A 22,742-nucleotide genomic window follows, 5' to 3' on the forward strand; every position below is an offset into this window, starting at 1 on the left:
GTGTATTGTTTCCACCTGGGCCTGTTTTCCATTTTTTATTTTATCTCTTTTCGATTTTCGTGTGGCCATCTATTATATTGATTTATTTAATAAACCCTTTGTTTTTTTAATCAGTGTTATTATTGTTGGAATGGGGGGGGGGTAGCCTTTTAAATTTCACCCTATTAATTTAAGAAGCTCGAGTTCAGTTCATGACTTCATCTCTAGTCATTTTCGACCCGGTCCAAGTGAACATAGGTAAGTATTTATTTATGTATCGCCCCGTTACCTCTGGTTGATTTGAGCTTCCACTGATTAAAATTTTTTTTTTTTTTCATTTTTGGTTGTCTTTCTGCCAGTGTAGGTATTGTGTTTTTCCGGCTATTTATTCCTCGGTGCTCATCGTGCCCAGATCTGCCGTGGACATGCGAGAAGAATAACATGGGGCTGGTCTAACACAATAACATATAGTATTCGTTGTGGAATTTACAGGTTCACACAGAGTAGGGGTGCAGTTCTGCAGAAACAATTAGCATTTCAGTCACCAAGGTTCAGCATGTGTCCTGTTGCCTAGTAGGCACTGGGTCCTCCATGGACACTGATAACTTGTTCCATGTGTGATGGCATCGATGCATATAATGTGCAAACGGCATCCTGGGGTATAACCATCCATGCCGCATTCACCTCGTTCCACAGTTCATCTTTGGTCGTTGGCATTGGGTCACAGCGCCGCACCCGTCGTTTCACCATATCCCACACAATTTCGAATGGCGACAAGTCCGGTGATTGGGCGGACCAGGGCAACAGTCTGACATTCTGTGACAACAGGAAGGCACGTGTTTGTGCAGCAACATGGGGTTGTTCCTTGTCCTGATGAAATATGGTGTCTAGGGTGTCGTGCAGGAAGGGTATGGCTTCGGGTCGCAGGATGTCATTCACATAGGTCAAACTGGTCACAGTGTACCCAATCGCACTCCACACCATAAGGCCTTGAGTTGGTGCTGTATGTCTTGTGCAAATGCAGTCAATGTAATGCCTCTCCCCCGTCTGCGGCGAACCAAAATGCGGCCATCATTTTCAAACAAACAGAACCTGGATTCGTCCGAGAACACTATCTGCTGCCATTCCTGTTCCCAGTGATGTCGTTCCATACGCCACTGCAGTCTAGCATGTTTATGCACATTAGTCAAAGGTAGGCGGAGAAGTGGACGACGTGCAGTAACTCAGACTGTAATAAACGGCGACGGACTGTCACTCCTGATTTTGTATGATGTGTTACACTTTTCCACTTTTGCACCAGAACCGAGCAGGACGCAGATCTGTCCTGCAATATCATTCGGTTGAGGTGTCGATTTCCTCGGGGGCGTTGGGGTGGGGATGGTGGTAAGATCAGACTCATCTCGTCGTGTTCTATGACCTTCTGTGAACCATTCTGTACACACCCATTGCACTGCCGACACACTTTGTCCCAAACAAGCAGCAATTTCCTGGATGGATGCATCACGTTCTCTCATGCCAATAATGCGCCATCTTTCAAACTCACAAATTTGATGGTACGGTTCTCGCACACGTCTGCTCAAGTAACACTGATCCATTACCTTTGGTTTATAGCGACAACAAGAGCTGCAGGCACATTTCACCAGTCAGTGGTGGTACGCCGAGATATCGATGTGGACCTTGAACCTGAGGGCCAACATGATTCATATGCTAATCATTTCTTCTGAACATACCAATGCACATGTCCTCTGAATATGAACTTCCTATCTCTAGTATCTAGTGAGCTTGCATCCGGGAGATAGTGGGTTTGAATCCCATTGTCAGCAGCCCTGAAGAAGGTTTTCCATGGTTTCCCATTTTCACACCAGGCAAATGCTGGGACAGTACCTTAATTAAGGCCACAGCCGCTTCCTTCCAACTCCTAGGCCAATCCTATCCCATCGTCGCCATAAGACCTATCTGTGTCGGTGCAACGTAAAACCACTAGCAAAAAGAAGTGGTATGTTGTTTATTTTTACCCCATCTGGCTACAATAAGTTCATAGCATCATAAAACAGCACTGCAATGGAGGAATGATTTACTTTCTCTAAAACCACACACATCAGGAGAAACACATTACTGGGCTTGTCATCTTTCAGAATGCCAATAATTACGTTAGCTACATACCTGTCTTTTACGTCAGTTGTTTCATCCAATGAAATCCACATCTTGTGGTTGAGAACTTCTGATTTTATCTTCTTCAAAACATCTTCATAGAGATATATAACATTTTCTCAAAGTTGATTCACTGGGAATAGCTTGACTGATATACTTCTCTGAAGCTGATACTGTTCAGTTTTTTCAAGCAAATATTTGAAGTAACCATCATCCTGCAGAGACCCTTACAGAATTCCGATCTGTTTTCTGAAGGAGCAGTAGCTGCACATGAGGCCCTTCCAAAAAGCAAACGCTGCCTATTCTCTGCCGCGGAAGATTTTATTAAGCACTTCTGATGTTTGTTTGTAGCACAGTATTATTGCACATTAAAATGTTTTTGAGCACATACCTTCACTTCACACAGTTTACAATATAAAATTCTGCTCTCAGAATTCCTTAACAAACTGCCTTAATTTCACACTCTCTGAACTCTTTGGTTTAGGCATGTTGTAACTACACTGAAGAAGTGGTCTTAAAACAACAAGCCAGACAGTCCTCTATTTTCTAGGAAATAGTTCAATACCAGTTCATTACCTACTATGTACCTCAGGACACCTTTCACCTGAGTATTGTCAATCACTTTGTGCTCCTCATTAGGAAATTCCAAGAAGATCCCTTGTTCATAATTCCAGTTACCTGCTACCTGCCCATTCCTGCATACAGAGTAATATTTAGTCCACAAATAGACTTCCTAACTATTACAGCAAGATTCCCTCGCTGAATAGCTTGCCACAAAAATTCACTCAATATGAAAACCCTTAGAATATGACAGGAGATATGACTTTATTGCGCATCAAGCAGAATTATGACCAATATCTTAAATTTGTCCAAAATATGACTTTTCAAGCAAAAATATGACATGTCATTAAAATCCTCCCTTTAATTATTAGTGTCAGTGGATTGTCCTTTCCAAGTATATTGTCCAGTTTCAGCATTAGTGTGGGTCAGTGTATTGAGTTGAACGCCTTGGTGAAGTCGATGAAGACTGCAATGAATTTTCCTTTCAGTAGTATTAATACTTATCAAATGGTGTCCACGAGATCTTTTATGGCATTTACAATTCCTCTGCCCTTCATGGATCCAAACTGTATTTTGGGTATTTTTGTCTCTGCTCACTCAACCAGTTTTTCTGTCAGAATCTTGGAATAAACATTGTGTATGTTATTTTCCAGTTTGAGATGGATATGAAAACACGTCAGAGATAAGAGAAAGTGACACAAATGAGCCAGGCAAGACAGATGGCAGCTGTCATAAAAGATGCAAAAAACAAGAAAAGCATGAGTTAGGATCTTCCTTGTTCTCCCTCCCTTTATATACAATACTTTAATGTTCAAATGTCTCAATCCTTCTGGTATTTTGGCAGTCAAGATGCAAGTGTTGAGCAGTAGAGTCCATACATCCTTAAGGTTTTCATTATAGGCCTATATCCCATTCGAAACTGCCACTTTTTTTTAAGTCTTTTATGATAGCTGTTTTATCAAGCTCATGTCTACCTTGCCTAGCTCATTTGTGTCACTTTCTCTAAAGTGTTTTCAACATTTTCACTTTTTTAATCTGTCAGAGATTCATTTCCCATACTGTGATATGGATTTCTACCATGTGATGTTCCACTGGCATAGCCAAGGGGGGGGCCCACTGGGGCCGGGCCCCCCCCCCCCCCAAAATGTCTCCTGAAACTAGAGCGAGGATCAGCCGTTGTTTTACGTACGATACAAACAACTTAAAACTTACGCCTAAATTACGAATTAACGTAGCGACAAAGAATCTACTAGCAGGGCTCAATATGGCCATTCATAATTCTCCATATTTGTACTGCTTGAATGAAAAAAGGCACTTAGGATTGTGATGCGCGAGGATATTTCACTGTAGAGGCCTCAGTATTGGGAATGTGTTGACAAATGCCAAAAGATGAGGAAAGGGGCAATTAGCCAGGGATTACTCAGTAGGGGGCCGGAACGTGACCACCGAGATAACGGGGTCCACAGCCAGAAACAGTTGAACAACATCGTGTCAGCTTTTGAAGATCAGTTCCAGGAAACTGGGGTTGTACCGTGGTTGAAAGATGTGCTGTGTTTAAGTTGCAGCGTTCGGAAGACTGTGACAGGATTGTGATCTGCACGTTAGTTTCTCATTTTGTGCCATATAATAACTTTATTTGTCACTAAGGGCAAAATAATGTGCATCCTCGGTAAGTTATGATTTTTTTAAAATTCTAATAGCAAGACAGATCGCAGATGCGTACCTTAGTTCTATAGGTAGGTCCATATATTTTGTCAAATGCCCGGGGACTGATTGGAACTTCAAATGGCACCATCAAAAGTGCTTGTAACTATCTTGTAATTAGCGGACGTGATAACTCAGTTCCAATGGTTCTATCTTCTCATCAAGACGGCCGAGGCTTGAGTCGCAGTCGATGCATGAAACATTTTTAAAATGGGAAGTCACGTTCTATTGATACAGATTCTGCTTAAAACACTAGGTCGCATGCCTTACCTTTCTTTAGTACTTTTGAGTAATAACCGCATCATTTATGATGGTGTATTTTGAGTATCAACCATTCTTCGGGCTTACCTTGTACCTTAAATGGTGAGAGGATGCAGTGGCGTACCCACGAAATAATATCAGTGGCCAAGTTTAGGCCAGTAGCGTGGATACAACCTTTCCATGGAAGGGGTTGTGAAAAGATGTTTTATTTTGTATTTAGAATTTGCTTTACGTCGCACCGTAGGTCTTATGGCAACGATGGGAAAGTAAAGGGTTAGGTGTGGGAAGGAAGCGGCCGTAGCCTTAATTGTATGTTGTATGTTTAGTCTTCAGTCCTAAGACTGGTTGGATCCTCAACAGCTCCGCCATCAGCTGTCATTAAGGTGTGAAAATGGGAAACCACCGAAAACCATCTTTAGGGCTACCGACAGTGGGGTTCGAAGCGGATGCAAGCACACAGCTGTGCGCTCTTAACCGCACGGCCAACTCGCCCGGTGGATATGAAAAGAAAGCCGGTCCTACCGAGTGCGGTGACGGATCTTCTGTAGATATTGATGGTTTTGGTTGTTACCATGTAATTATATCCAACATTCGAAATCATAGCTTCTGTACTCTAAACCGGCTGCATTATTGAAACTGTTCGTAAAATTGATAATATCGTTCTTCATTTGTGAGGAAGTAGAATCTTCATTAAATTTTTCTTCTAAAAAAAAAAAAAAAGAACCACTTTGGTACTATGCCCCGTGAAGGTGACTACCTGCCAGGTCGTAGATATTTCGATCACGGGAGACTCATGGCCAACTCTATTGCACCCACAAACAAGGCTGTATCTTCCCGATCCCATGCCTTTCTTAACTTTGTCAGTGGCGGGCATCGAATGCAGGATACCTTAAGTCTAATTCTAAAATAAGATGACCTAAAAGTAACAAGCCGACCCCGCGGTGTAGGGGTAGTTTGCCTGCCTCTTACCGGAGGCCCCGGGTTCGATTCCCGGCCAGGTCAGGGTTTTTACCTGGATCTGAGGACTGGTTCGAGGTACACTCAGCCCACGAGCTTATAATTGAGGAGCTATCTGACGGTGAGATAACGGCCCCGGTCTAGAAAGCCTAGAATAACGGCGGAGAGGATTCGTCGTGCTGACCACAGGACACCTCATAATTTGCAGGACTTCGGGCTGAACAGCGGTCGCTTGGTAGGCGATGGCCCTTCGGGGCTGTTTCGCCATGGAGTTTGGTTTGGAAAAGTGTACCGAGAAGGAAGCGACACCCCTGCAAGGCTCTTTAGCTTCCAGCTTGTTCTTCCGTCCAGTCTCGTGCATTTAGGACAGTTGGAAAACGTACGCTTTAATAAATGCTCTTCATAAAACCTGTGTAAACATACTAACTGAATCTATTTATAACAATAATCACAAACGCCTCCTTTTTATGTGGTTCAGTTGGTTGAGTCGCTTTCCGTCCGAGTCCGAGCTCGCAGGTTCAAATCCCGACTTTGGTCGGTGGTCTTCAAAACGGTGTTGAAATGGCAACAGCTCCATGTCGTTGGTTTCTGGCACGTTAATAAAAATCATACATACGAATATTAGCGTCATAAAACTGAACTTAATGCTACTATATTCTGCACCCCAGGCTTGCGAGGGAAACGAATTAACAATTTGCTTTACGTCGCAACGACACTAATAGGCCTTATGGTGACGGTGGGATAGGAAAGGCGTAGGAGTGGGAATGAAGCGGTCGTGGCCTTAATTAACGTACAGCCCCAGCATTTGCCTGGTGTGAAAATGGGAAACCACGGGAAACCATTTTCAGGGCTGCCGACAGAAGGGTTCGAATCCACTGACTCCCGGATGCAAGCTCACAACTGCGCTGCCCTAACCACTAGGGAAACTAATAGGACAAGGTAAACACTCCCAAGCATATGTTGTGACATATATTTTTCTTTACCAACTAACAAAATATCTATACACATACCCCTTACATTCTATATTTATTTATTTATTAGTGCCTTTTTTACAGTGGCGAAGGTAGGGCTCGAGGCCCTCTCGTATACTTAACCACATACTAATCAAAATCTTAAATAAAATACTGAGATACGTAAAACAGTTAAAACTACATAAATTAATAGTTTTAAAAATAAATTTAAATACATTACTAACTAAATTAATATTAAAACTAATTAATATTGAAAAGTGCGGCTGCATGGCTAAATGGTTAGCGAGTTGGCCTTTGGTCACAGGGGTCCTGAGTTAGATTCCCAGCAGGGTCGGGAATTTTAACCATCATTGGTTAATTTCGCTAGCACGGGGGCGGAGTGTATGTGTCGTCTTCATCATCATTACATTCTCATCCCGACGCACAGGTTGCCTACTGGTGTCAAATAAAAATACCTGCACCTGGCGAGCCTAACATGACCTCGGACACTCCTGGCACTAAAAGCCATACGCCATTTCATTTCAGTATTAAAAACTCTTAAAAAAGACATCCTCAGGCACGCACACATTCACATGTCAACCATTCAGTCAGCTGTCCTCAGCAGGTAGTCTCGGCAGGTTTAATTTAATTTCGTGTGGCTATTTCTAGCCGAGTGCAGCCCTTGTAAGGCAGACCCTCCGACGAGGGTGGGCGGCATCTGCCATGTGTAGGTAACTGCGTGTTATTGTGGTGGAGGATAGTGTTATGTGGTGTGTGTGAGTTGCAGGGATGTGGGGACAGCACAAATACCCAGCCCCTGGGCCATTGGAATTAACCAATGAAGGTTAAAATCCCCGACCCAGCCGGGAATCGAACCCGGGACCCTCTGAACCGAAGGCCAGTACGCTGACCATTCAGCCAACGAGTCGGACGTCTCGGCAGGTGACCTTAAATCTTAATAAACAGCTAGTTTCTCTGACCTGAGCTGACAGGGAATTCCATAATGTGACGCCGATCACTACAAATAATCTATTAATTGTATTTGTGTGGTGCAGTGGAATAGAATGATAGGATCTAGAACGTGTAGTTAAGTAGTGAAATGATGATAAAAAGGTAAATTTAGAAGAAATATACAGTGGCTGACTTTCAGCTAACACTCGTAAACACCATCGTTAAAGTGTGTAGCTGCCGACGTTTATCAGGCTTCAGCCATGAGACAGCCTGATAGTATGGGGTGGTATGAACATCGTACCCGATGTTGTAAATAAATCTCAGGCAGGAATTCAGTGCTCGTTGAAGTTTAAGTGTTTCTTCTCTCGTCATATCAACTAATACAACGTAACAGTAATCAAGAATAGGGAGAATGAGTGTCTTTATTAGTTTTGCCTTTAGCTCAAATGGAAATATATCCCTCTGCCGTTTAAGAGGGTGAAGCACTCCAAAAGTCTTTTTTACGTATTTCTTTCGTGTGACCAGAACAATCAAGTGTTTCATTCATAATTAAGCCAAGATTTTTAACCAGTTTACTGTGGGGAATAATGTTCCCATTCAGTAGGATAGGCGGGATTGCGACATTGTTTGAGCAGCTCAGTAATTTTCGTGGTCCAATTATGATTGCCTGAAATTTTGTGGAGTTTAGTATAAGAGAATTTCGTTGTGAATATATACTGAGCCATCAGAGGTCATTGTTAATATCTTGTCTTGCAGTGTCGATATGTTATTTCCTGTTACGGATGGTATGTCATTGATATAAATACAGAAAAGTAAGGGCCCTAGAATACTGCTCTGCGGGGCACCACTAAGTTTCATTTTCCATTTAGAGGCCTTGTCGTTTACTGTTACACGCTGTTGATGGTTACTCAAATAATAACTAAGAAACTTAAGCGCAGCCAGGTCGAAATTTAGCAGTTCCATTTACTTGATCATAATCGGAATTTCTATAGTGTCAAAGGTGCTACTGAAGTCAAGAATTATAAGTTTAGTGAGCAGTCGTTTCTCTACAGCGTTTCTTCTTACCTTCAAAAGTGCTGTCGCGGTACTGTGACCCTTTTTAAATCCAGATTGCAAAGGGTTCAAAGGAGCATTTTTATTTAGGTATTCCAGAACTTGCTCATATACTAAACGTTCAAAGGCTTTAGAAAGCGCAGGGAGTATGAACACATGACGAATGTCAGAGAGAGATTGTGGGTCTAAACTCTTAGGTACCAGTGTAATATTCAATACTGTCTGTTTTCCAGACAGTAAGGAAAATTCCTTTTAGTAAACAGTAGTTCAGTATGTGCGTCAGTATAGGCAGGACAGCACCAATAATGTTATGTATAAAAGTAATAGGATTATCATCTACACGCGTGGCCTTCGATTTAATCGAGTACAAAGCCTTTTTAACCTGATTTTCTGTGACACTGTGAAATGTGAATGGTGGATTGGCTGGAGGGGAGGGCGGTGATTCGGTGCGGTTAATTGGGGTAGGTTGAATATTTATTCTACTAGAGTAATCGTTCAGTTCGTCAAGTAGAATGGCAGGAGTTGTCTGGCTCTGTTGATGTTTTCCTATTCCCAGAGCTCTAAATTGGTCCCATGCGCGACTGGAATTAAAGTTGTTAGCTAAATTCCGGAAATATGCACATTTTTAAAAATTTCTGATTAACTGCTTTGTGCGATATCTTAAGATGCAGTAAGATTCGAAGTCTGTGTTATCTAAGGTTTGTTTATAATGTCGAAATAACGAGTCACGGTGGGCCATCATTCTCTTGGTTTCAACATCTAGCCATGGAGAAGGGCGAGAAACCTTTATTCGACGTGTATGTGTGTGTTTCTTTGCCGCATTAATCGTATAAAATGTCACTTCTTTATAGCTTATCACATGTACATTATTATAATAAAATTACCGTATTTATATTCTGGCTTGGGGACTTGGTGTTTGTCCCAACATTTTCCTCTTCATATTCAGACAACATACTACACTACCAAGTACCGAAGAAACACACAACAGTGATTACATCGCTCCACATAGGATTGGCGTCGGGAAGAGCATCCGGCCGTAAAACAGGGCCAAATTCACATGTGCAACACAGTTTGCACCCGTGACCCCACAGATGTAGGAAAAACGAAAGAAGAAGAAGATGATGATGATGATGATGATGATGATGATCACTATTAGCTTCTGGAATCCGCATGAATCCACCACTCTTACTTGGATCCAAGGACACTCATTTCCTTTTTAGGTATTCTATACCACCTAAACTCTGGAAGTTTGGTCACCTATCAAAATAAATGGGCCCCACCAAACTGAAATCCTGGCTACGCTACTGTGATGTGCCACTTATCCCTTGTGGGCTACATATAGATCTTTCAGTACTCCTTCTGCTTGCAGCTTTGCTTGCTCTTAAGAAAAGTTCTTATTGTGGAGGAGTTTTTTATATGCTTGTCTTTACTGTGCATATGCTGCAAGGTCTTCTTGTTCATTTATGCCAAGGGCTATGTGTAGTAGCTCTAGGGATTCCTTTCATAGGCAGCAGCAGTCACTGTCGAACCATGACTTGGCTATTCTTGGTCTCTTTGGCAGTTAGGCATTCCTTATATGGCCCATTATTGCATCAAGTGCTGGGCCTTTCTCAATCAGGAGCAGCACTTTTTCCAGTTCTTTCCCTCTTGCAAGGTATACTAGTTTAGAACCCTTGAAGTTTATGATTTTGCTTATGCCCTGACATTCAAATGCAGATAGCTAAGGGCAAGTGTTTTCTAAGGGTGGCAACTGGATGTGAATGCAGTACCTTGTGCCTAAGAGCTATTATATCTTTTCCCCTGACATAAAACAGGTCTATGGTTCTCCTGCCGTTTGGAGCAATGTATCTCACATCCTCTGGTTTCTTTACCAGTTAATACCCTTAATCCCATAGTAATTCAGGAATTAACTCAGTTTTCTGGTCCATCTTATCAATCCTGAAGTTCTGGTCTCCTATGATAATGTTCAGGTCACCTCTTACTTTTGTGATGGCATTCACCACCTGCTCTACCACACCATCTGTGATTTAGATTATATATAGTCTTATTATAGATGTCTTGTGTGTCCTAATGAGTATCATGTTTGCCTCGATGCAGATGCTTTTTGGTGTACCTACATTCTGACTGTAAAAGAACCAAACTCCTCCTTTGGGTCTTTCTCTTTCTTTTGGGATGGTCAAGCATGTTTACAATACATACCAGGTACAGTAATATTCTCAGTTTAAAATGTTCCTGTAGCTACGACTATCTCATATTGTTTCTGTAATGAAGTAGAGTGCCTTGAAATCCTCAAAATTCCATATAAGAGCATGTCCAAGTTTGTTGCCAGGTTTGTGTCCCAAGATTCTGTAATATTATGGCATAGCTCCTGCTCTTTGGATTCAGAAACTGTATCTTCTGACCTTTACACCTTTGAAATGGGCATCTGGATGATCTAACCATGTAATTTTCATTGAAAGGTATGGCTCTTCTTAAGGCCTTATTTTGGCCAGCTGTTTCAAGTTCATCGCACTATGTTCCGTGCAGTGCCACATCTTTGTAGATGTAAGAGTAGGCAGGTTATTTTTTGACGAAGGATGTAGCCAAGCCTTTCAGTCCCCTGATCTCAAGTTGTTTTCTTCCAGTTCTTTGGTACTGGTGATGGTTCCATTTCATCTGCTCCATTTTCGGTATAGAACTACTCCAAAGCTTTCTTGATTTCTCTTTTCATCATTATTTCCTGAAAAAAAAAAAAAAAAAATGTTCCCTGCCTTCAGAGTTTCATTTCAATTTTTGAGATGATTTGGTGCTTTCTCGATATTGACCTTGGTTTCCTCTTGATGTGGCACTCTGTCTTTTATGGTCGTTTGCTCTACTTGCTTCATCAGACCACATCTGGCAATTACAGAGCCTCAAAGTTTCTTACTCTTCTGGCATTCTTTTACTATTCTTTCCAATGCTTCAGCCATTTCATTAATTTAAAAAAAAAAATTTTACTTCTCATATCTTCCAGTTCTCATTGTAGAACTTTTTCTGCTTTACACAGTGTGGATTCTTGTTGTTCACCATTGCAGCAGATCCAGAAAAATTCAGACCTCTTTATTTGACAATTTGAACACATTAAAAATGATGCCATCCCTGGCATGTCCCACTGCATAGCACAGCGTTTTTGTTATCACCAAAAATCTTGTCACAGACTTCCCACTTCTCGGTGATCTCATTCAATGACTGGGAGTTTAAGTCCAGCATGATACTACTTATGGCATCCTTTATCTGTTCTCTTATTATATTTGGTAAAAATACGGCCCGCGCAGGGAAGTAGCAGGGAAGTAGAATTTATGCAGATCTTACTTGGAATTTCTTTTAGAGGAGAGATGTGTTCATTGCGATGTCCTGGAACCCATCATCCCACCCCCAGCAGTACATTTACTTTTCTAACCTAATAAAGAGCACCACTCACCACTGCTCATGGCTGAAGTAGCTGCTTCCATTCCTATTGGCCAACGTTAATTTGGATGTGACATAATTTCCGTCAATCGTAATACTTAGATTGTATTAACATGTTGAATTGAACATACAATGCTCTGCTATCGCCCCAGGCCAAATAGAATGAGCTGTTATTGCCATGGGACAATGTGTGTTTTGAAAAAGTACAGAAAAAAGTTGTAATTCAGCTTACCACCACTTGACCCTATAAAATGCACCGTAATTGCCTCACATCAATCTCAATTATGAAAAACAAAGTATGATTGTTCTACTTCAATTTTCTAGCCCACATAGAATGCGCTACTATCACCCTAACCCTACCCTAACCAGTGCAGACCAATGGCGTTTCCACAGGAGAAACTAGAGGCCTAAGGCTGCTTCACGGCTCTAACATGAGGGCTTATCCCCCAGGCCCCACTTTGCTTGTCCCCAAATCACTGGTCTTGTCCAGGTCCTACCCTACCTTATCCAGACCAATGGTCTTGTCGACCCCTACCCTAACCAATCCAGACCAATGGTCTTATCCACGCCCTACCCTAACCAGTCCAGACCAATGGTGTTTACACAGGAAACTAGAGGTTTAAGGCCACTTCACGGTTAACCTGAAGGGCTTATGCCTCCAGACCCCTTTTGCCTGTCCCCAAATCATTGGTCTTGTGCAGGCCCTATCCTAATCTATCCAGGCCAATGGTCTTGTCCACCCCTAACCAATCCATACCAATGGTCTTGTCCAGGCCCTACCCTAACTAGTACAGACCAATAGTGTTTACATAGGAAGCTAGAGTCTTAAGGCCGCTTCTAGGCTCTAACCTGGGGGCTTATGCCCAGACCCTCTTTGTTTGTGCACATATCACTGGTCTTGTTCACCCCACCTTCATTCTTTCTTCTCCTCCTGGGGGCTTACGTCTTCTCACCTTAGTTCTTAACTAGAGAGGTTGGCAGCCTTGTCGACCGCACTGACCATGTCCTCCGGGAGAAGTAAATAAAAGACAGTCACTCTGCATGGAGCCGAGGCACTAATATCGGTGAGCACGGTCTGTAGTATTGATGTACGAATATTCTTTGTCTTTAGGTTTCTTTGAAAAGGTCATAAGACAGATCTTCTTGAGTTATATGGTGGAGTCTATTACAAGCATAGGCCTACTTGGTAATTTCTACAATAGCTATTCATCTTCAATATGAAGCGCCAATACGAGCTAACACTTCTACAAATAAGCAAGGGCGCCCATACCCGGGGGCAAAGGAGGGCCCCCCACACCAACCTATCTCTCAGGGAAAGGAAAAATCTAATGCAGTCAGGAGTTTTTCTTTCAAGAAAATGATTTAAAAGTAGGCATTACGTAGAAATGGTAGTACTGCCCCCCACCACCACCAACAGGCAGGGGATACTGTGGGTGTTATTCTACCTTGCAATACAAGTCACCAATCATCTTCCAAAATATTAAAAATTCTACATAACCCCAGGTCTAGCCCCCCCCCCCCCCCAATCCCATACAAACTGTCATATGGGCGCCCATATAAATAAGGCATAACTTATTTCACTGGGTTTTTTTTAGAATTTGTTTTGCATCCCCCCCGACACCCAAAAATTCAGCGGTGTTCACGCAACATTAGTACCATGGTTACCGCTTGTATCGCCAATATCTACACGCAGTGTGACTGTCCTATGATTATTTCTCGCAGATGACTCTCAGACGACATGGTAGAGCAAAGCACAACGCTACCAACCACTCTACTTAGGAACTAGACCATCAGTGAGCAAAGGGGGTCTGGGGCATAAGCCCCCAGGTTAGAGCCGCGAATTGGCCTTAGGCCTCTCTAGTTACCTGAGGAAACACCATTGGTCTGCACTGGTTAGGGTAGGGCCTGGACAAGATCATTGGTCTGGATTGGTTATGGTAGGAGCTGGACAAGACCACTGGTCTGGATAGGTTAGGGCAAGGGCTGGACCAAACCAGTGATATGAGGACAAGCAAAGAAGGTCTGGGGGCGTAAGCCCCCAGGTTAGAGCCGCGAAGCGGCCTTAGGCCTCTACTTACCTGAGGAAACACCACTGGCCTGCACTGGTTAGGGTAAGGCCTGGACAAGACCGTGCTTTTTTTACTTTGCGGGTCGGCAACATTATGTGCTTCTAATCACTAATGGCAATGACATAACAACGCATTTTACAACAGCCAATAGCAATGCACGTAGCCATTCCAGCAATGGAAAATGGCATGCGCTACTCTGCGTTAGGTTATAAAAGTAAATGTACTTTTTGGAGTGGGTTGGTAGGTCCCTAGCCATGGCCACGTAAGTTTTGCATACTTTATTCTACATCACCTCCTTATAAAACTTGCGTGAATGCGGATTAAGTTTTACCCAAAGAGGTCTTATGGCGACGATGGGATAGGAAAGGGCTAGGAGTGGGAAGGAAGCGGCCGTGGCCTTAATTGGGGTACAGCCCCAGCATTCGCCTGGTGTGAAAATCGGAAACCACGGTTGTAAATGTTTCCCACCAACTCTCTTGATAAGAAAATACTTTAGGCAAAACAGAGGCATTCTTCTGTAGAGCAACAACACATATTCAAAAGCGGAAACAATCAAATTCGTGAAAGTTTACCTACAACTTACCAATAGCTTCTGTAAGGGCAGCAATTTCTTGAGCTCTTGCTTTGGCGAATTTCATGATGGACATTTTAACGGGAAGTCTTTCACTGCCTCCAAGCAGTATATCAAACTGAGTCTTTCCTCCGCCCTCCATGTTAAATTAATATTGCCCGTTCGCAGATGACTTCAACTGTAAAACATCATGTATAATACACATTACCACGTTTGTATGTAACAGGAATAGGTTATGGTTGGAATTATAAAAATAACTGAGTACCCACCTCGTTACTTAAAACACAATTATACTTGTAAACATTAGATCGTTTCAATAATTAATGGCAGAAAAGAGATTGGCAAACGCCCACCATTCTGATCAATAAAAGTACCACATGGTGTTGACAGCTATAAACAAAACCTCAAATTTCTGACGTACGAAATTACCGAAGACAAACGAAGAACGCAGCGTAATGCGACAATCGATTGACGATAAGCAACGCCAACGGGTAAATAATAAATTTCGGTAAATCAGGGGAAATATATGGATAGATCTGTTTTACTGTCAAGTTATCAAACTGGACCAAATACAGCCTGGACGCTGGTTGAATCCTCAAGAAGCACAACCAGATATGTGGTTATAGGGAAACCACAAAAAGTTCAATGATGGTGCTAAAATGAGGTGGTCCAGGCACGATGAGAAGTGCGGTAATTTACAATCGATTGTCGATGAGCAATGCCAACGGGTAAATGATAAATTTCGGTATATTAGGGAAAATATATGGATAGATCTGTTTTACTGTCAAGTTATCAACCTGGATGGACCTGGACCAAATACAGCCTGGACGCTGGTTGGATCCTCAAGAAGCACAACCAGATATGTGGTTATAAGGAAACCACAAAAAATTCAATGATGGTGCTAAAATGAGGTGGACCAGGCACGATGAGAAGTGCAGTAATTGACCATTGCTTTCCTCACTGGGTCAGAAAGTATTATTGCATCACGATCGGTCCCATGAGTAACACCGTCCGTAACATCCAGGTGCAACAATTGTGCCTCGAATGTCATTATTCAGCACCGTCAATGTCTCAGCGGCTTCTGTACTGTCACAGCCATAAATGAACTCAGGGCTTCAGTGGAAGCTACATTTTTACTCTAGCCTCTGCTACAGGACAGATGCAAAAATACTGCATCCCTCAAGAAATGGCAGCAGACACACTTGATAGATCAACGGGAGAGAACTAGAATTGTATATTATATTTTTCATCGTCTTGAATAACCTTACCGTAAATAATAATCTAAAACGACAACTTTGAACATATTATAGCCGTTGTTCAGTAAAGTGCAATTGTTAATACTGTTTTAATAATGTTTATCAATCAATCTAACATTCCAATACTGGTATTAATATTTTCAAATTAATTTGTCACATCATTTTTGTGTGACTTCCTTTGCAAGCAAGCAAACTAGTAATTAATAATATCATGGTCTCCAATTTTACATGGTATCTGATCCACAGACATGTGACTTTTCAATTTAAAAAATTGCACTCTCATTGCCCAGGATTCTTTGATTTACTGTACCTTATTTTATCATACAATGAATGATAATGAAAGTATTTGTTATATTTTTCAAGTCCTATCTCACTACACAAAGTGAGCTGTAGGTTGTGTTTTTTTAATGTCGGTATGGATGGAAATGTCTACTGCAACTCATCCCTGCTGGTTGGCATTACTGGTCAAATTACAGAAATTTACATGTCACAATGGGCACACAACGATAATTTTCACAAAATTTCAACTTAATTTATTATTACCGGTATTATTATTATTATTATTATTATTATTATTATTATTATTATTATTATTATTATTATTATTATTATTATTATTATTATTATTATTATTATTATTATTATTATTATTATTATTATACATAACCCATTTTTGATAGTACCTTTAAATTTCTAAATTATTTTAGTCCTATCTTCTACAACCAATCATTTAGCCAAGGAGCCGGATGGTGTCTGCATTGCTGTATTTATTTATACTTAATCAAACTGTAAGGCAGATGCCTTCATCTACAAGTTAGTAGCCACCCTCGTGTTTGTCTCAACCTGAGAAACCATAGAAAATGAGTTTCAGAATGAATAAAAATGATTTTAACCCATTACTCAATGATGATCCTTGGTTTTAAAGGAGCCTAACATCTAGGATGTGGCTGATAATTACAGAAAGTAACTCATTCAGCAATCCAGCTAATAATCGGTGCCATTTTAGGTCTAAGCTGGATAGTGTGAAGGATGAATGGGCACACAAAGGTAGATTCCCAGACCTCATGTGGGTGGAACATGGAAAACAAATTGTCTCTTCAATGCCAGTGCAAAATAGCCATATGGAAAATAAAAGGGCTTTTACAGCCCTGATTGATATATGGGGTTGTCTGAGACACATTGGTGAGAAAAAGTATTCTTTAACACTACCGGTACCAATGGCAACGTGGTGTTCTTTTCTGGATCCAAAGACCTAATTGCAAATGGTGTTGCTGTCATTGTTCCCAATTACCTAAGAAATGGTACTGGGTGTGCATGTATTAAAGACAGAATAATACATGTCACTTTCAATACCACACCATGCTGACTCAATATACACAGCCAGAAAAAACATACAACATCCTCAAGTATTCTGCTCAAGTACATACTGAAGGGTTGTTGTGTTAGTGATTCATTTGTCACAGACATTGGCGAGCAGATGGGAGCGATTTCCCTGATTGAAGAAAATATTTAATTACTTGATTAAAAACAATCTTAGACTAAAATGAACTATTGAAGGTCCAAAGGAGAAATATTTACTTGAATATAATGTATTTAATTGTTAAAAAAGTCGATTATTTTAATTTTTCAATACTTTGTGCAAAAACGTACTAAGTGCTTTCAACACTGTGAAATCGAGATTGCTTCTTCCTAAAAGCAAAGCTCTGGTTTTTGTTTATACAGTAACTTTCACCTGAATATATTAGGCAGTTTACTATCAATCTCTGCCTGTAAATAAATGTTTCTGTATATGTAAATTGTAGATTTACAAAGTTTACATGTACTTAAAAGATGTACAATGGAATAAATTATAATACTCACGAAATTTTCTGTTATGTTGGTTAGCGCTTTCGAGGGATCAAGTTTATATAGCCTCCCTACAATTCATAAGTGACATAAACAGACTATATTACACTACAATACAGGTAATATTTAAGTATTTACAGTCTTCAGAGTGTTATGTCTTTTACAGCTGTTCATTATGATATGATACACACAGGAGCAGGTCATGATATATAACCTGCCTTGCCTTCGCATAATTTATATAATTCCATTCCGAAACGCGATAGTTTTCTTGTTATGTAAACTTTCCACCCTAGCCACCCTTTCCATAGCAAGAAGTTCTCATGAATTGACATTTTGCCATCAGGGGTATAATTTTCCGAAAATTTTGCTAACAGGTGGTCAAATACTGGATTTATCTCATGTATTTTGGGAGGAAGTTGTACATTATTCACCTCATTGTCAGTGATATGTAAAAAGCTGTGGAGGAAAATCTAATAATAATAATAATAATAATAATAATAATAATAATAATAATAATAATAATAATAATAATAATAATAATAATAATAATAATAATAATAATAATAATGTTATTGGTTTCACGTCCCACTAACTACTTTTACGGTTTTCGGAGACACTGAAGTGCCGGAATTTAGTCCCAAATGAGTTCTTTTGCATGCCAGTAAATTTACTGACAAGAGGCTGACGTATTTGAGCACCTTCAAATACCACCGGTCTGAGTCAGAATCAACCTGCCAAGTTCGGGTCAGGAGGCTGTCCAAGCCACTCAATCTGGTGATAAAAAATCTTTTCTGTGTCATCAGCTCATAGAAAATAGGCGTAGTGAACAAGTGACTGTGAGAAATAGTGTCCTAATTAAGGTTTCTGTACAAACTGCTGCGGCAACAGTATGGCCATAGGAAGCTTTATTTTGTCCTTATTTGTCCAGACACGGTCTTGAACTCGATTCCTTCCTTTCGTCTTACTAAACTGGGTTTTATGTGCGATTTCCTGCTCGGCATCTTTTGTGTGTTCAGCTATGTTCTGGCATACCTCGTCATAAAAAAATAGGTAATTAAAATATTTTGCTCAGTTTTGTTTTCCTTAAAAACACTCTCTTTACATCACGATGGAAATTTGGATCAAAGCGGGAATTTCTTTGTCCATTTTCAGTACAAGTTGATGAAGAACTTGCAGAGGTTGGATTTTAATCAGTATTATCGTCACAACTGTCACTGTCATGATCGCTACTTGAACTGGAATCGTACACGTGTCTCTTTTGCGACTGCTGAACATTTGCATCAGCTACATCCAAACCCTGTATATTTGAGCCTGCAGTACTTATTCCATGTAATTTCCTGTCACTTACGAATTCCCCTTCGGCAGAACTTACTTCAGTAATATCACAATTCTCTCCACTAAAATCCAACATTTTGTTTATCATGGCCCGTAAATCATATTCTTCTAACAGTGGGGGCCGGTAGTTCGTTATAGATATTTTAGCGGAAAAAAAATGTAAGAAAAGGGATCGAATAGAACCCTGGTCTCAGCAGTTTGGACGAAAATCATGAAAAATGACTGTATTACTGTTGCGTATGATAATAAAATGTTGTGTAACTCACAATAAACACACACTCCAGTTGTGAAGGAAGAACTCAAGACTGGGGATAGTAAATCAGGTCACAGTTCTAAAATGTCATCAGAGAGGTCTATTCAGTGTCATAATCTCTAGAAATCCCTTCTACAGCAATATTATTACATCCAAGGGACGATTAGGCGATGAACTAAAGCTTCAGCATGGAGCTATTAGGCCTTAGGTCGTTCTTGCCCGGACTCAGCTGCATTCTTTATGTTGCAACTCACGGATGACACATTGGTATTGGGAGAACATAGTTGAAAAAATTCACATCAGAGGGCAGACTCATCCAGAATATGCTGCTGAAAAGAAAATAAACCTCTGCAGGCAGGCAACTGAGAAGAAAATATAATTTGAATCGGTGGATATATCCACGTTCCCCACCGAGCAAGCAACTTGTAGCAGCGGATCTCGCCGCATCACCCACCGAATGGGTTAAGACACCGGCTCAAGGTTGACACAGCCTGAAGTGAGTAACAGAGAATTTTTTCTCTGGAGCGTAGAGCATGCCCGTCTACCCTGGGACTTAAGGCAGACAACTCCATGTGGTAAGTCCTGGTAACTGTATACCACTCAATACACTATATTACGGAGCTTGAGCCACAAACTCATCAGGTCATCCATCTTACAGAAATAAATTCAAAATCATAGACAGAAAGGTCTAACTTATGGGCAGATTAAAATGGACTTTGAAGGAGCTGAAGATGTGGGTATCCTTAGGTAAAAGCAAAGTCACCTCCGTACAGGCCATGAAGGCCCTTGGAAGAGTGGAAGGTAAAGGTTTCCACCATTGTTAACCTCGGCACGTGATGAGGTAGAGTGGTTAGCTCTACACCTGGCTGCCTTTGCCCCCAGGAATTAACCTGGTACTCATTTTTGGTAAAGGCTGAGTGAACCTCAGGGCCATATGCACCTCCAGAAGTGGAAATATATTTCTTAAATTTTACAACTTCCTGACGGGGATTCGAACCCACGTCCTTCTGGGCGAACCGAGCACGCCTTTACTGACTTGGCCAGGCAGCCCCAGGTCTGACTGTACATTGTTTCATTACACATTGCAGTTAGTTGTGTTTTTATTGTGCGCAGGTTGGTAACGGAATGCATTTCACTTCATTGCTGCGAATGATGTGATATTCAATTGTATTTCAGCCAGTAGAAATGCTACAGCCTGCTTGAGCAATGAATAATGGTGTCTGATAAATTATATTAGGTTATAAAAGTAAATGTACTTCTGGGGGACGGCAGGCGGTCCCTAGCTGTCACAGTGAACACATCTCTCCTCTATAAGGTATTCCACAAAAGATTTGTAACACTTCAAATCCCTTATGATGCTATAAAAGTTATGCTGCATATACTGAATTTCTACCGTTAACTGAAGTGCAGTAGTGTACTCGATATAAGACCTGTCATATCCATGGGAGTAATTTGAGTATGAAGGGAATGACAGGCTCAATCATACTGTTGCAGTTGATGAAATCTGGTTGTGAACACATGAACCAGAACTTAAGCGTCAGTCAGCCAAATCATGTCATCTAGCATCACCATGATGATATGAGGTGTGATTGCATCCATCGCCCACAAAAGTTGTGCTCATATTGGCTTACGATAGCCAAGGTGTTCTTAAGTGTCATCCTGTTCATGAGGGCAACACCGTCAATGCTCAGTACTGTTCCACATTTCTCCAAGGCCATATGCAGCATAGACATAGGCGGACATATCTGGCACTGCTAGACTCCTCCATGATAATGCTACAACCAACACTACGACTTCCATCAGGAATTTGTACAGCGGTTGGGGTGGGAAGGCTAAGAACACCTTCCCTATTCAACAGATCTCATTTCAGAACTGAAGAAGATGCTGTATGGGATGCACTTTATAGACAGGGTGGTCATCATAATGGCATATCGGCAACAGGTGGTATACATTAATAGAGCCAACACTGCCAATAGTATACAATTCCTTCCCCATCTTTGGCAATGATGAGTTGACACCCTAGGGGTTATTTAATGTTAGCTGTTTGTAATGCACATTTGTGTTCAGTTCGTGTTTAAAATACTATAACACTGCTTTCCATGCACATATCTTTTCATTGCCTCCCTACCCTTAGGTACTGAATCCTGACTCCCTTTGGTGCTAGCATTGTGACAGATGTTGCCTTGGCCTTCCAACACATGCCTTCGATTTTCCGTGGTGCAATGTTATCGGGTGTTATCACGCAGTTACCATTATTTATGAAACAAATATATATTGGTATGGTAGCAGCAGATGAATATAGCAGATAAATAGGTTGTGCTGGGAGATGTAGGCTGAGAGAATAAAGAGTGGTAATGTTCCACAGAAGGGTGATAAAAGTGGAACTGACCTGGCTGAGGAATGCACTAGTTCTTATTACCGGAGTCTTTAAATGCAGAAAGGAGCTAGAGAAATGTAATTAATTCTGACTATGACTGCGAAACACTGATCAAAAGCAGTTTAGTATGGTGGCAGTTGTGTTGTTTCAATGACTGATTTACTATAGAAATAAAGATCAGCAGTGAAGGACGGTGAGGACGAGTAACACGAGTAAGTGATGTGAGCAGACAATTACTTATACTTTCATGGGCATTGGTTTTATCTGAGCTATGCAAGTCAAAATGGTATCTACCAAATGATGCAGCAGAAAAATAAGGAAAATCTCCTCATAGTGCACGATATCCAGTATGTTGGTGTATACTAAATTTATAAGAGTTTTAAAAATTATTGGTGAAACATTATTTCATCTTCATTCTCAGTCTCCGAAACAGAGCCTGTTGAGTATTGCACAGGCTAAGAGCTGTCATCTAGTAAGTTCTCTTTTTAACAAACTTTTTTGCTATTTGCTTTACGTCGCACCGACACAGATAGGTCTTATGGTGACAATGGGACAGGAAGGGCATAGGAATGGGAAGGAAGTCGCCATGGCCTTAATTAAGGTACAGCCCCAGCATTTGCTTGGTGTGAAAATGGGAAATCACGGAAAACCATCTTCAGGGCTGCCGACAGTGGGGGTCGAACCTACTATCTCCCGGATGCAAGTTCACAGCTGCATGGCCCTAACCGCAGGTCCAACTTGTCCAGTTAAATTTTTTAACAAACTTGACAAAACAACTGTCTCTGTTTCAGAAAATAGCGTGTGCTGTCATTCGTCAACACAGAAGAGTCAAAGTTTCTTCAGAGACCAGCTCTGGTGTCTCTGGCATGGGTCTTAAAAGGATTTTCCACAATTACAGTGTCGGCAGCATGCAAATGTGTATGTATATTATACACTAAAATACAGGGTGTATAAAAATTTAATACTCCAACTTCTAGGGATGATAAGAATAGATTAAAACAAACCTTTTTTTGGCAAATGACCATAGGTCCAAAACAAATTAC

The 22,742-nt window shown here is 41.0% G+C and overlaps 1 protein-coding gene across 1 annotated transcript in view; it reads right to left on the reverse strand.

Annotated features, from left to right (window-relative positions):
* The window catches only part of Pop1 (POP1 ribonuclease P/MRP subunit), a 76,888-nt gene extending 61,855 nt beyond the window's left edge, over positions 1-15,033 (reverse strand). The window contains exons 1-2 of the mRNA XM_067135428.2: positions 14,903-15,033; positions 14,646-14,811 (exon numbers count right to left, since the gene is read on the reverse strand). Coding sequence (XP_066991529.2) covers positions 14,646-14,775 — 130 coding nt within the window. The 5' untranslated portion in view covers positions 14,776-14,811; positions 14,903-15,033. The remainder of the gene's footprint in view (positions 1-14,645; positions 14,812-14,902) is intronic.
* Positions 15,034-22,742: the final 7,709 nt, after the last annotated feature.

The sequence above is a fragment of the Anabrus simplex genome, chromosome 1 (genome assembly GCF_040414725.1).
Source record: "Anabrus simplex isolate iqAnaSimp1 chromosome 1, ASM4041472v1, whole genome shotgun sequence".
Taxonomy (NCBI): Eukaryota; Metazoa; Arthropoda; class Insecta; order Orthoptera; family Tettigoniidae; genus Anabrus; species Anabrus simplex.